Source organism: Myodes glareolus, chromosome 17 (assembly GCF_982192425.1).
Source record: "Myodes glareolus chromosome 17, mMyoGla1.1, whole genome shotgun sequence".
In the NCBI taxonomy this organism is placed as follows: Eukaryota; Metazoa; Chordata; class Mammalia; order Rodentia; family Cricetidae; genus Myodes; species Myodes glareolus.
The window spans coordinates 54644991-54660423 of NC_142042.1; the positions used below are offsets into that span (position 1 = coordinate 54644991).

The following is a 15433-nucleotide window of genomic DNA, read 5'->3' on the forward strand; positions in this document are numbered from 1 at the left end:
GGTGGGTGGGAGGCAGACAGATAGGCACACCATACAGCGTAGAGTTGAATATTTATTTAGTGGTCATGGAAGGGAAGGGAGAAGGGTAGAAAGGTAGAGAAGGAGGGGGGAGAGAGAAAGAGAGAGAAAGGGGGAAGGGGAGAAGTGGGGAGAGGCAGAAGCTGCTTCTTCCTGAGAAAGGGACAGGAAGAGAGGTTAAGACTGCAAGCAGGAAGGCAGTGGGCATGGCTTGTCTCTTAAAGAGATAGAACATTACATTGGCTACTGTAAATAGTGCTGTAATAAACATAACTATGTAGGTGTTACAATTTTATGTGGCTCTTGATTTAGGTGTTTTCCCAGAAATGGTGTAGATTATACAGTAGGTCTACTTTTAGATTTGAAGGAAATGATATAGTGATTTCCACAGTGACTACTTCTCAAGAGTGTATAAAGATTACTTTTCCTTCAAAATTCTTACCAACAGTTGTTTTTCCTTTCTTTTTTTAATTAAAAAAAGTGTGTGTGTGTGTGTGTGTGTGTGTGTGTACGTACCAAACACATTTGTGGACATCAGAGGACAGCTCTGTGGAGTGTGTTCTCTCCTTCCACTTTTATGTGTGTTCCATGGATTGTCAGGCTTAGACACAAGAAAGACCCTTTATCTGCAGAACCGTCTCACTCCACCCCATCCTGCTGCACCCTGTGTGGCTTGGTGTGGAGGCTGAAAAATGCAGGCCCATTTCCACTTTGTCTGCTGGTCAGAGTTTGGAGACTGACAAGCATAGCTGCACATCCCAACTCAGGATGTGATTGCCTGATTCTTTTGAAATTAAGATAGCTCATTCTAGTAAGTTCTTGCCATTCTGACAGGTGGTCGGGATATGCAAATGTACTTCTGCTCCTTCTTTTGTAACTCTGAGGTCACAGGGAGAGGGAGGTCTTTAGAATACCTGACCTAGAGCCCCTTTGCTACCTAGACAACAGAATGCTAATGATTTGATGTCTCAGAGCGATAAAGCAATCCACTGTGTGAGTCGGAAACAAAGACTCTATTAGAAATTGCATTAGAGACCACTTCTGTTAAATTCTGGCAAAGAACCTGGCCACATTATTCTCATATCCTGAGAAATTGAGGTTTAAATAATTAAAAAAAAGGATTAATCTGGCAGAAGTTATTTCAAGATAGCATGCATTGGACTGTGGCATAGTTTTTTTTATTTCTACTGCTTTTAGCAATGTTTGCAGCAATTGAGCGGAAGAATATGAAAAATGTGTAGTTTTGTGGGGAAAGGTATAACGGATTAATTAAAAATGTTGCAGGATCCCTGAGTTGCTGCAGTGGGCAACGAGCCATGAGACCATGCCACAGGCAGCGGGCCCTAGAGCAGCCAGTCCCAGGCAGGGATGGCACATGAGACTATACTGCAGGTCTCCGAAGGTGGCTGGTCCTGGGCAGCAGGCAACAGAGAGATGGATAGGTACACCATGCAGAGTGAGGTTGGATATTTATTTAGTGGGTTATGGAGGGAGAAAGGAGAAAGAGAGAAGAGCAGGGGGGAGAGAGGGGGGGAAGTGGAGAAGTGGGGAGGCAAAAGATGCCTCTTCAGGGAGAAAGAAAAGGGAAGAGACTCAGGAAGATCTGCCTACCTTAGTGGATGGGGGAGAGAGTGGGCGTGGCTTGTCTCTTAAAGAGACAGAAAGATCATTACAAAAGGATCTTCATCAAGCTTAGAGTTGCAGACAGGAGCGTATAATTATTAAAAATATTACTGCCATTAGGAGAAGCCTTTTGCTTCTCACTGGGACAGTAGCAGAGGTGCCTGGGACAGTAGCAGAGGTGCCTTGGGAAGAATGACTTATTAATTGAAGGCTCTAGCTTGCAAAAAAACCCAGATTCATTTGGAAAGGAGAGCGTGAGCTAGGAATGTATCTGAAGGGGTTCTTTGCAGGGGTCCCTGCCTGAAAACATTCTTCTAAAGCAGTGTTCCTCCAGATTTGGCCTTGAAGATATATGCAGGCTGCTGCAGTTGTGGCCCTGGGCCAGTCTCTGTCTCCAGTGGCAACAGAACGTGGAGAGCGGTGTTGACTCCGTGGGCAGACTAGATGCAAGAGTGAGGGGTCATGAATGTTCACACTGTCCACCGAGGCCAGGCAATGTGTGGTGGGGTCTGATTACTGGCAAGGAGGCCCCCGGAAGGCCATTGTATGAAGTTTGAAGGAGAAGCCTCTTATAATGGAGACTTCAGCATGTGGGAGATGCCTGGACATCTGCTGAGGACAACTGCCGGCATGAAATGGAGCCAGCCCAAGAGAAAGGCTACCTTTCTCTCTCCTTCGGGAGAGTTGGGTCTCAGCTGTAATAATGCTACATCGAGCTATCCAAGGCTGCCCCTTTGATTTCCCTCCTTTATACTTAAGTTAAAACACACTGTTTTGATCTGTTAATATGTTTCCCAGGTGATTCCTCATCTCCACGACCCCTGTGAGCATTCGTCCGTACATCTTTTCCAAACAATCAAAACTGTTTCACTCAATAAACTTGAAGCATTCTTCATACAATGAATTTTCTTCCCAACCTGATCTTGCCAGCCTTGCTGCTCAAAATTGCCTCATGGGCCTCCTCTGTAAAGTCTAAAATATGCACCTCCTTCTTGTCCCCGGCTTTGAGTCTTCGTCTCTTCTTCTTTTTTTCATTTTTCTTTTTTTTTTTGAGACAGGGTTTCTCTGTGGCTTTGGAGTCTGTCCTGCAACTAGCTTTTGTAGACCAGGCTGGCCTCGAACTCATCTCTCCTTTTTATCTTCAATCTCAGTTCTTGAATTTTGCCACTCAGTCTTCACACACCTGCATTGTACTTCTTGAACGCATAAGCCTAGCAGACAGCTCCATTGCTTTGTCCAGTTTGCACTTAGTTAGTGGTACTGACCTTCTAGCCAAGGCAGAAGCAGTGATAAGCACATACCACCTACTCCCCAAGCCATCTTTAGCACCACTTCCCTTGTCCTCCTTTTTACGGGACTGGAGGGTACTTTTTGCTCTAGCAGAGGACCCATATTGGTTTCCAGCACCCACTTGGTAGCTAACAACCATCTGTAACTCCAGTTCCAAGGGATCCTATGCCCTCTTATGGCCATCCAGAACATTGTACACATGTGCTGCACATGTGTACATACATCCACGCACATAAATCACTCTTACCCACAAACTAGAAAGTAATACATCCTTTAAAAAAAAGAAAAGAAATGACAGGGCAATGTGATGGCTGGCACGCTTAGGGTGTGAGCGCCTCAGCTCGTTTGTTTTAGCACCCGGAGAGCTTCCCCAGTGTTCTCTGACAACACTGGCTGCTCACACAGAGTGCAGAATGGTGGAGAATCAGAACCTAGGCCCTTGGAAAGGGAAATCTCGCGAGATATGCGGCACGAGATCCTGGCCAGCTGTGGAGCCCGACCAACCGTTATATTTAACCGTCCAGTCCCGCACTGCCCTGCGTCCCGTGCCAGCATTCTCCCGCTTCTAGGAGGTTCTGAGGCCGAGGCTCGCGGCTCTATTCGATGTTTTCATAGAGAAGCCATCACTTGAGGCGCGGAGCCCGCGAAGGGTAGGGTGTGGAGGGCTGTCTGGGCTGGGGGCCGCACGCGCCGCTCTGTCACGCGTGGGGGGGGGCTTCGAGGCCTAGGGCGGCCGGGTGGGCCTCGGGCTGTCCCGGCTGGGCCTGAGGCCGCGTGATGGCCTGGGTGGGTACATGGGGGTCCCCCGGTGGGCTTCTACTATCAGGCACGTGCGCCGTGGGGTGGGGCAACACGGAGGCGGGGGAGGGGGGCCGTCCACCGAGGGACCTAGCTCACACGGCGGCAGCCTTACTCACCATGCCTCGTGACCTCTTCCCCGCCCCTGCCGAGGCCTAGTAGACGCCATGGAGAAGCAGAAGCCTTTCACTTTATTCGTCCCGCCGTTGCTGAGCAGCAGTCAAGTGTCCGCTGTGAAACCGCAGACGGCAGGAGGAGACTCCACCTACTTCAAGGTCAGTTAGCTAAGGTGCCTGAGATGGCAGGGAGTGGGGGTGTGGGGGGGGTGGGGGGGGTGGGAGGGGTGGGAGGGGTGCGGCCAAGCCTTAAGATAGAGTTGCAGCTCTAGAACTCACGTGGCCGAGAGATCCAGATCCTGCTAGTCGGTTTCCGTCACCCACCCCCCCACCCCCCCACCCCCCCCCCGCAGGCACGTCTGTGAGTCCCCGCACACGCACCATAAAGAAATGCTAATAAGGAGAGCGTGCTTCCCACTTTGTGTGTTGTATTAACAGCGGTTGTACCCAAGGATGGGACTAGCTTTACCTCCCTGGGATGACGGACGGGCCTGAGTGCCTGTTGACCAGACTTCGTCAAAGAATCCTTGCTGGGCTATAGAGACAGTTGGTTCGACTCTGCGCCAAGAGCAAGCCCAATTCCCAGCGTGTCCAACCCTAAGGGGACTTGATGTCACCTCTGCAGGCATTAAAGCACATGCGCACACATGCATACACACATGCACACTTAAAATCGAAGAGAATTGCTGCCGTACAACTTTGTATAAATAGTATTTGCTTATTTAAATTATCTTTCTGGCTAAATGGTTTGAAACAATTTTTTAATGTTTAATTAACATATTAATTGTAGGTAATAATGGTTTCATTATGACATTTTTTTATGTATGTATAATTTAAACATTGCTTGTAGATGAAAAGATTTATACTCAGAGTGGCTTTAAGCAGATACAAATGCATATATCTAATGTATTTGTATATTAGCACTGTTGAGTATCAGAGGGTTATTGAACAGTGTATTTAAGAACCTCCCATTAACCTTATTTATCCCCCTCCCACTAATTCCCTTCTAATCCCCTTCTACTTTGTTTCTTTTGTGTGTCCGTGTCCCAGTGTGTTTTGTCAGTGTGTGCTTATAGCAGCATGACACTTAACCACTAGCTGTACCACTGATGAAAATGGCCCTCAGGATTTGAGTCAATTTATAAGGAAAAATTACAAGAAAATTAGAAATTTTACCAAGGAAAATTAAGACTATTTGGACAAATGACTATATGTGGGTAGTAATAATTGTGATTGAGCTTCCTGATAGATAGGGTAAGGAGAAATTCATTTATTAATCAAATTCTAATTGAAAAATACTACTTCAGATTTCTCATGTGAAACAGCTTTTTATATTATTTAAATTTCTCAAGTGGAATATGGAAGCTAATATTTTAATTTTACATGCTGCAGAAAATTTCCACTGTAGCCCAGACACATTATTAAAATTGGATTCAGTGAAGATAAATCTCAAATTGAAGAGAGATTAAAGGAAACTATATACTGTTAAAATTACAAATGTTAGTGCAAAGTATCTACAAAGCTTTTATTATGTAATTTATCGCTTAGGTACATCTTACTAGGAGAAATATAGAATTAAAATTTTGCTTTGTTTGCATAGCAGAAATATTTGATATTTTTTAAACACTATACATCAAAGGGTTTATAATTACAGTGGCTTCTTTTTTTTTTTTTCGAGACAGGGTTTCTCTGTGTAACAGTACTAGCTGTCCTGGAACTAGCTCTTGTAGACCAGGCTAGCCTCCAACTCACAGAGATCCGCCTGCCTCTGCCTCCTATGTGCTGGGATTAAAGGTGTGTGCCACCACCACCTGGTTTACAGTGGCTTCTTTAAGTAGATATGGATATTATATATTTGTGTATTACACTGCTAGGTATCAAAGTAGTATTGAACAGAATACTTAAGGAACCTCTTTGTATTTCTAGACTGTCAACAAATGTACAGAAAGTGATTTTGGTGTTTCATTTGCAATGTCCAGTCTCTCAAAAAGTCGGGAAGACATCAATACAGGTAGGTTTGGACAAACAATATATAAAATCTCATAGAAACATTTTGTTACATACATTGCCAGTTATTGGAAATACATTGTAATTCTTGACATTGATATTCTTGACATTCAATTAGGTAAAATAATATAAAACATGTTCTTGTATTTAATACACAGTTTTATTATTTTTTGCAGATCCTGCTTTACAAAAGCTTAGCATTTTGCCAATACTTGAACAGGTTAGTGAAAGTGTGTACATGCAATCTATTAGATTATTTGAAGAAGAAAAAAAATTGGTATTTGTGGGATTGATAGTCTTGTGCATTTAATTTTTATTCCATTTATTTATGTGTATATGTACTTATATGTATTTGTGTGTGCATATAATATGTGTGTGGGTCAGAAAACAACTTGCAGACCTAGGGCTCAAATCAGGTTATCATTGGTCAGTACCATTACTCATGGAGCCAACTTACTGGCCATGTGGTCTTGTGTATTTAACTGTCATTAGCTCTAAAAATATAATCTTATAGTAAACATTAATCTTTTAGGTTGCTAATTCTGGCAGTTGCCACTATCAGGAAGGACCAAATGACTCTGATTTTGAGGTCAGATATTTCCTTCTTATTATTGGAATTTCATTTATCATTTGAATATACCCTTTTAAGTATTAATATTTGGTTAATATTTTAAATTATATTCTTTGAAATCTTTCTTTTGGTGGTTCTGGGTACTAAATCAGCCTCATACATTTTAGGCAACTGCTCTGCATCCCCATTCCAGATATTTTTTTTTCTTCTTAAAATATTTGAAGTGTGAAGCTTTTGTATTTTCATGAATGAAAGGAACCAGTTCTTTTGGGGAAATTTAATTTTAAATAAAAAATTTAAGACTAGAGGAGTGGAGATGGATGTAATATGTGAAAAGGCCAGCATTTACAAAAATAATCTTTTAATGAAATTGTTACCTGGATGCTCTGTTGTATTAAGAAATTTATTTGTAGGATATAGTATAGTTTTTTATATTAGTTATAAAATCATTCTTATAGCATATCTTCTAAATTTATGGAAATTAAATGGCCTGGTAAGTGCTATATGTCTATTGCTAAACTTCATAATGTCATAGAATAATAAAATTGAATTCAGTTTATATTTTGATAACAGGTTATCAGTAAGCAAATATCAGTTTATTTTTTTTACTGAAGCTTGAGGATAACTTCATGTTAGAGCTATGTTATTTACTTAGCATGTGCGATTCCCTGAGTTAGATCCCCAGCTCCTAAATGAAAAACAAACCCAAGTTCCTCTGGCATTTATAATATGATGTGGATAAAAAGGCAAGAAATCTAAATAAAGCTTTAGACTCATTGAAAATTACATATCAAATAACTTTCTATTTTTGTCATATTTTAAGCATCACACTCTATTTATTTTTATCTTATGTGCACATTTGTCTGTGTGAGAATGTCAGATCCCCTGGAACTGAGATTTTAGACAATTGTGAGCTGCCATGTGGGTGCTGGGAATTGAACCCTGGTCCTCTGTAAGAACAGCCAGTGTTCTTAACTACTAATCCATCTCTCCAGCTCCTAAACACCACACTCTTAATCCTTAAATTATTTCTCTAATCAAAATGCCTTAAGACAGTTAACATTTATATGTTTCTTTTGGAGTGATTTATTTTAGCTTTTATCCAGTCAAATTCTCTTCTTGATTAAATTGTTTTTAACTTTAGCATTTTTTAATTTAAATCAGTAATTTTGTGAAGTATCTTGATAGTATGAAAGAGCTAATCCTGTTAAGAGTATAAAACTGAGTACACAATTTGTCGCCATTAATATATATGAATTTGTGGTAGGTAATTGTAGTTGATTATATTAAAATCTTAATTAATTTTTGTAAATTCACTTAAGTAGAATTCAGAGCCAATGAGCAGACTGTATTCAAAGCTGTATAAAGAGGCTGAAAAGATCAAAAAGTGGAAAGTGAGCATAGAATCTGAACTGAAGCAGAAAGAAAATAAATTGCAAGAAAACAGAAAGATAATTGAAGCTCAGCGAAAAGCCATTCAGGAACTACAGGTATAATAAAGTTTTGAATTATAAATATTGTAAATAAATATTATTTGAATCAAAGTAAAAGAAAAAGATAAAAATGTGACACAAGTAAATATTAGCACAATATTGTTGGAAATAGAATATTAATTCAAAGCAAACTGGGTTAATTTTGTTTATGTGGCAGATATTTTGAGAACAAGACTTTGAAATTTCATTAATAAAAGTTGTGGCTCAACTTTAGGAATGAATATGGGACAAATTCCACAAAATATAATGAAGATGATTAAGGGAATAATTATTTTAGATAATAACCAGTTTAATGACATTAATTTAACACAAAGAGTTCAAATTTTTAAGTCCTATTATTGATGTTAATTTGATGTGATAGATATCAGAATGTATTTACACACAAAACTTTGAAACTGTTTAGTTTTGATATGCCATAGAATGAGGAAATAAGGTCAAGGTTGAAGCAGATAATACACTTCAAAGTTATTAGAGATAATATTGTGCTAAATATTATTGAATGCTTTTACTGGTCATTCAGCAAATATTAAGCTGATGAGAGTGAAAGGTTCCTTCCTCTCCTTTTTACACTTATTAGGGTGTGAATGTGTGTCTGTGTGTAGGTCAGAGGACAACTTGTGGGAGTTAGTCTTCTTCCAGTATCATGTAGGTTCTGAGGATTGAACTCAGATTGCCAGGTATGGTGGCATGTGTCCTAACTGGTTAAATCAACATCTTGTATTCCCCTTCCTTTTTTTTTTTTTTAAACTTTTACCTTTTATTTTATATGCATTGACATCAGATCCCCTGGACCTGGAGTTACAGACAGTTGTGAGCTGCCATGTGGGTGCTGGGACTTGAACCCAGGTCCTCGAACCCAGGTCCTCTAGAAGAGCAGTCAGAACACTTAACCGCTGGGCCAACTCGCCAATCCCCCTTATTTTTTCTTGACATAGCATTTAGTTTTGTTTAGCTCAGACTGACTTCAGATCCACTGTATACATTGAAGCTGGCCCTGAACTCCTGATCCTTAGGCTTCTATTGTAGTTGGTCATTTTTTACTTTCTGATTCTTTACACAAAGAGACTTAACTATTTTTTCTTAGGAATGCCTGGCTTTAGCTTGACTTGTTTCTTTTTTTCTTAAATTACCCCATCTATCTTTTGCCTCTGGGCTTCTACCTTTCTCTATTTCTATTTAACTTCCTTTACTTCTTACTCCATGACTTGTTGTATAGCTGGGTGGCTGGTCCCTGGAGTCCTCCTCCTTGTCCTGCTGCTCCTTCCTGATCCCTCTTTTTGTCTATTTATTTTCTCTGCCACCAGCCCAGCCTATCCTTTCTCCTGCCTTGCTATTGACCATTCAGCTCTTTATTAGACCAATTAGGTTTTTTAGACAGGCATAGTAACACAGCTTCACAGAGTTAAACAAATGCAACATAAAAGAATGCAGCAATCTTTGCATCATTAAACAAATGTGCCACAGCATAAACAAATTAACACATCCCAAACTAATATTTCATAACATTCCACCTTCTAAAGAAACTCATATCTTTATGGAAATTCATAACATGTAACAAAGATTTCCTTTTATGTGGAAAGAAAAGAATCTTATAGAACTTATATAGAGTGCTAGTAAAGAAAGCCTGATTAATGATTACACTAAATGGTTTTTTTAAAGGGAAATGTAATTAACCTTTTCTATTTTGTAAATTAGTTTGAAAACGAAAAAGTAAGCTTGAAATTAGAAGAAGAAATTCAAGAAAATAAAGATTTAATAAAGGAGTAAGTATTAATTTAATGACTTTACTTCCAAATTTATGATTAAAATAGTTTTCATTTGTTGAGTACTTTCTTTGTGTATGTAGCATAACAATAATTTCTGCCTGAGTTGTGGGGAGCCAAGAAAGCTCCAAGTGATTGTGGAGCAAATGGATAAAATCCTGAGTGAATGTATATTGTTTGATATGTGCAAACCTCAGACCCTTGGGAGTGGCAAAGCCTTCCCAGGGTGAAGCCTTTCTCTGGTCTGAAAGAGAACATTGACTGTGTGCAAGTAAGAGTGTTTATGAATGATTTATCAGTGTTAAAACACTAGTAACTATAGCTTCTTCCTCCTAGATGATCAAAACCTGAGACTGCTCCCTCTCAGAGTCCTCTAGAGCTAGCTCCTTCTGTGTTATACACAATAAACTCATAGAGGTTCTCAGCTGTTGCATAGTTGGTATTGCTCCATCAGAGTGAGCACAGTCTACCTGATGCTAGCTTTTCTGTATATGTATCTATGTGTCCTTATAGGACCTCAGGTTTCTGGGACCAAAAAATCAGGTCATGTCATGAGTGCTGTGGAAAAAGGAAATATACCCATTCTACCTTTTTTAGATTTAGCAAGCTGGCTAATGATGAATAACTTCTCATTCTGTAAAATGTCAGGTGTCAGGAGGAATCATTTCCTGGAATCAAAAAAAGTGCCTAAAATTTGTTATCTAAAACTACATTTGCATATTGTCCATCTTCCTGTGTCACTGTTGCCTTAGGCGCAATACTTGTAAAATAGAGTAAGTTCGATATGGAACTGCTTTTTCTTGTCAAATACCCCCCTTTTTTTTTTTGGTCAGTGTAATAATTCATTTGTACCAAAAAACTGTATGTTGGAAAATTAAACCAAATTGTTCTTTATATTAATAAATTAATACAAATAGAGATCTTATTCACACAATGGATAGCTGCTGAGAAAATTACTTTACTTTTGGTTGTGAAGGTTAGAGGAATTACCTCTATCAGATTAGACTGTAGGAAAGTCTGTGGCACATTTTCCTGATTGATTATTGATGTGGGAGGGCCTTGCCACTATGGGCAGTGCCCTTCTGGGCAGATGCTTGGGCCTGTATAAAAAAGGCAGGCTGAGTAAGTCATGAGGAGCAAGCCAATAATTAGTATTGCTTCATGGTTCCTGCTTTTGCTCTTGCTTGACTTCCTGATCTGATTTCCCTCAGTGATTGACTGTGATCAGAACATGTAAGTCAAACCTTTTTCCAAGTTGCTTTTAGTCACAGTGTAGTACTGCAATAGAATTCAGACTAGGCATCAAGAACAGTTTAGAAGTAATTAATAAATGAAAAGTTTAACCCTGTCTTATTAGTCCTCCTAGACAAATCTGGAACCTTTTCTCTGAGAGGGTATTAATAGTAATAGTAACTTGTTAGAGACTGGGTAGCAGTTGTCACTTAGAGCGAAGAAGTGATTAAATGATTTTGGCAATAGTAGTCTCTATTTTTTCTTGATATAAATGTTACTATGTGATATACAGTATATACAAAATACAATGTTTTAAAGATTTCTCTAAAATTGTAACTATGTCTGTAATGTTCATGTATTATTTTGCTTTGAGATCAGATTACAGTTAGGAAAACCTTTTTTTTTTTTCCAGGAATAATGCTACAAGACATTTGTGTAATTTGCTTAAGGAAACCTGTGCTAGATCTGCAGAAAAGACAAATAAATGTAGGTATCTTTCTTATTTTATGGGATGTATCAATTTATTACTCATTTAATGGTGAAAACAGGAGAAGAAATTATCTTTTAAGTTTTTCAAATTAATTTGGTATCGTTGAATTATGTGTCTCAGACATTTTTTATTTAAGTAGTAGCTAATTTTTCTGTTTTTGAAAGGTAGTAAATATCAATAAGTATATATGTTTGCAGTTAATATTCATTTCAAGTGTGATTTTAAGACTAACCTTTTATGTCTGGAACTACCATAATCAAGAGTTAGACACAAATCTATGTCCATAATAGGAAATAATAATGCTGTGGGGTAGGCATAGTATAATGATACATTTTACGACTCCATTTAAGGCCAATAGTAGAGTATACATAGGACATTGGTACCATAAGAATATAGAAGAATTAAAAAATTCCATCTAGTAGTGGAGCTTTTGTAACACTGTAGTGTACAATAATTTGTAGCAATGCTGCTGTAAACAAGAATTTTAAATGTTTTAATGTTTTTCTGAGATATTATAAATATTGTCTTGTTGATCTTATGTTTTAAAATTTAATTTTGAGGTTTTTAATGATAATTACAGATGAATATGAACGGGAAGAAACAAGACAAGTTTATGTGGATCTAAATAATAACATTGAGGTAAGTGTTAATAAAAATATGATTATTTTAAGTAGAAGAATTTCTGAGCAGAGTGATAGTTACAGAGGTCTTTTTAGTAATATTTCATTTTTATTTTAATAGGTAAAACTTGCCTAAAGTTCAGAGAGTAAAACAGCAACCTTGGTCAGCCTTTCAGGCCAGGCAGAGGTGACACACACTAATTTTCCATAGTATGCATATTTTTTGTCATATTCAATATAAAATTCCCAGTACAGGGGATTTTGTGTATATCCTAAGTGCCTAAAATAGTTCCAGGTACATAATAGGCACTCAGTAAATATTTAGTGGACGAGTGAATGAATAAAATAATTTGATTTCTGTGAAGCAAAATTTATTGAATATTAAGTAAATGTATACTATCAGGTGATGTAAATACAATTTTGAATTATTTTTTTATTTTTCGAGACAGAGTTTCTTTGTAGCTTTGGAGCCTCTCCTGGAACTAGCTCTTGTAGACCAGGTTGGACTCAAACTCACAGAGATCCTCCTGCCTCTGCCTCCCAAGTGCTGGGATTAAAGGCGTGCACCACCACCGCCTGGCCAGTTTTGAATTCTTATGAGGCTGCCTCACGTTAGTGGGGAAGAAAGACACTTAAAATGTATAGCAGGTCTTTAATGATAGTTTTGATTCTATTATTTGTTTTTGTAAGCCCCTTAAAACCTTATGGATAATTGTGTGTTAAAATGTGTTAAGATAATAAAGTGGTAATTTTACTTTGCTGGTGTTCATTGTTATGTGACATTAGGAATTCTATAATATTTTTACATGCATACATACATACATACATATATATATAAAATTATACAGAAAAAGTTAAATACATATAATTTGTGTTGTTAAGCTCACTAGGTGAGAATAAGACCACCACCACAATTTTAAGCTAAATTTGAAGCAAGCTTTAATTACATACTGGGAAGGCTGATGGAATTTGGCCAGGTTCAATTCAGGGTTTCCAGGAACTGGTGACTAGTTATGTTTTGCAGAGGCTTAAAAAGGCGAACCTATAAGGCCACTTTACTTATCACCAGGTCCAATTAGGGACAAGCACACATCCTGATGTGTCCCTGCATACTCCTTGCTTATATCCAATCAGGGGCAAGCATACATCCTGACATATTTCCTGCCACATACCTCCTCCAACCTATGAGTGATCAAGCACATCCAGTGCAGACAGTTAAGCAAAGCCTGTGGCTTGTTATCTTCCATAAACAATAGCCTCCAGCATTTCAGGAAGTATCTGTCCTTGGGCAAGGGTTGCAGGCACTTGACTCTCAGATTACACCCGCCTGAGTCAAATCCTTGATTCTGTATGGGCACCTTTTTATATTGGGATCAGATAACTGTCAGCATAATGATACCTAGACAGAAATTATAATTTAGTTAGGTATTAGTGATGTAAGAGCCAACAGGAATTAGTAGAAACAGAGGGTCGAAGGCTCTGAAATGGCTGACATCAGAGTCACTATCTAGGAAGAGCCTGGAAATGAGAATGGTTGCCAGTTATTTATTTCATTTCAGGTCCTCTTGTTTTGTAATATTTCAGTCAGATTACCTGTAATTAATCCCAAATAGTTTGTGTAGAAACAACATTTTTCTATTAAAGTTATATAATGACTGTTCTGTTTTACATAGAACAGGTCAAGTGTCCTATAATATTGTAGAAATAGTCCAGTAAATGAATCTACCTGTTGATAGATTTGGGCCCATTTTCCTAGTATGACAAAAAGCACTTCTATAGTTAGCTATTTTGTCCCCTATGCCAGGGAGTTTCCTTTGGACTTAGTATTTTAACCTGCTGGGGACAAGGGGAGACATATTCTCTTCTGTAACTGCTTCTGATTGAAGTCAGGAAGGCTGAAATCCTAGTCAGAAACTGGGAGTGGGATCAGGAAATGGGGTGTTTATCAGAAGATTCTGGTTAACTGCCCAGCTGAAGAGACAGAGAACAATCTCATTGACTGAACTGGTTCACATTAGCTTTCAGCAAATTCAGAACTCAGCAGTTAGCAGCCTGCAGTTGATTCCTGGATGGTGTCTGTCAGCCAAGTGAAAATCTGCTGAGTAGATATAGATTAGAGACAGAAGTTAAAATTTAGGAACTTAAAGAAAAATCTTACATTTGGAACTTTCAGGCCCATGGTTCCAGTGATTGGGGGAGGGGAGGAGTCCTAAGATCAGGAAAGAGATCCCACTCTCAGGAACAGGCAGATGGGGAAACAGGCTGTACTTATCTGGAATCCATTTGACCTGTGAGAGGTGGATCCAAGTCTTACAACTCCCTTGATTCTCTGAAGCTTACATACATGAACTTTTTAGTTTACCAAAAGGTAAAAGTTTTAGATATATTAGCATTAAAATGTACTGAAATACACATTGTAGAAAAAGTAGCTAACAGGTATCTATATAACAGCTGGAGTAGACTCATGCCTTGCGTCCTAGCAAAGCTATAGCTTTAGGTTAAAAAGTATGAACATTTTTCCGCTATCCAGAGAGCCTGATATATAGATTGAACAGAAATGTTTTTAGCTTGATAAGAAGCACTCTTAGGTCTATATTTAGGAAACAAAGAAATTTAGAATCTTGAGTTTTTGACTGATAATAGTAATTAGTGCTCTACCAGTTTATCAGATCAGTGTTAAAACTTTAAACTTTTGAAATCTTAGTATAAAAATAGTATAGAAGGGGAAAAGAAATCTGAAACATTCTTTTTTACCATACTTTAAATCACTTTCGTATACCTTTACAGCTTATAGTTACATATCTTAAATCATTTTCTTAGACCTTCAGAACTTAAGTTTCCATATCCTTAGAACACTTTCTTAGACCCTCAGAATTTGCATAGACTTCAACCCTTTTCTTTCCATCTAATCCTTTACCAGAGGGTAGTTATTACTGAGAATAGTCATTGCAAAGCAAGTTCTTTTATTCATTTTTTATTTTACAGTTTTCCCTCCTTCCTCCTAGTCTCTCCCCTTCACCTCCCCCTATCCACTCCTCCTCCTCCTCTGCTTCTCTTCATAAAAGGGCAGGCCTCATGGGGTGGTAGTGGCGTACGCCTTTAATTCCAGCACTCGGGAGGCAGAGATAGGTGAATCTCTGTGAGTTCTGGGCCAGCCTGGTGTACAAGAGCTAGTTCCAGAATATCCTCCAAAGCTATAGAGAAACTTGGTCTTGAAAAACCAAAAAAAAAAAAAAAAAAAAAAAAATAGTGGGGGGGGCAGGCCTCCCATGGATATCAGCCAGCCAGGTTATAGCAAGTTGAGCTGAGACTAGGCACCTCCTGATGGACAGGACTGAGAAATGGGATACCCCAGAGACCTTGAAAGGGTCCCAAAAGCAGGCAATAGAGTCAGACAATCCCTACCTCTAC

General features: G+C 38.7%; 1 protein-coding gene across 6 annotated transcripts in view; it reads left to right on the forward strand.

Moving 5' to 3' along the window:
- The first annotated feature begins 3430 nt into the window (after nucleotides 1-3430).
- Sycp1 (synaptonemal complex protein 1) overlaps nucleotides 3431-15433 on the forward strand; it is a 94248-nt gene continuing 82245 nt past the window's right edge. For 2 of the 6 annotated variants that reach the window (XM_085677905.2, XM_085677911.2), the window contains exons 1-9: nucleotides 3431-3581; nucleotides 3889-4004; nucleotides 5772-5856; nucleotides 6029-6072; nucleotides 6385-6441; nucleotides 7749-7913; nucleotides 9612-9679; nucleotides 11325-11398; nucleotides 11983-12041. In XM_085677905.2, coding sequence (XP_085534031.2) covers nucleotides 3897-4004; nucleotides 5772-5856; nucleotides 6029-6072; nucleotides 6385-6441; nucleotides 7749-7913; nucleotides 9612-9679; nucleotides 11325-11398; nucleotides 11983-12041 — 660 coding nt within the window. In that variant the 5' untranslated portion in view covers nucleotides 3431-3581; nucleotides 3889-3896. Of the gene's footprint in view, nucleotides 3582-3682; nucleotides 3718-3809; nucleotides 4005-5771; nucleotides 5857-6028; nucleotides 6073-6384; nucleotides 6442-7748; nucleotides 7914-9611; nucleotides 9680-11324; nucleotides 11399-11982; nucleotides 12042-15433 lie in introns of those variants that run through there. The other 4 variants (XM_085677907.2, XM_085677909.2, XM_085677910.2 and 1 more) reach the window with 4 other exon arrangements.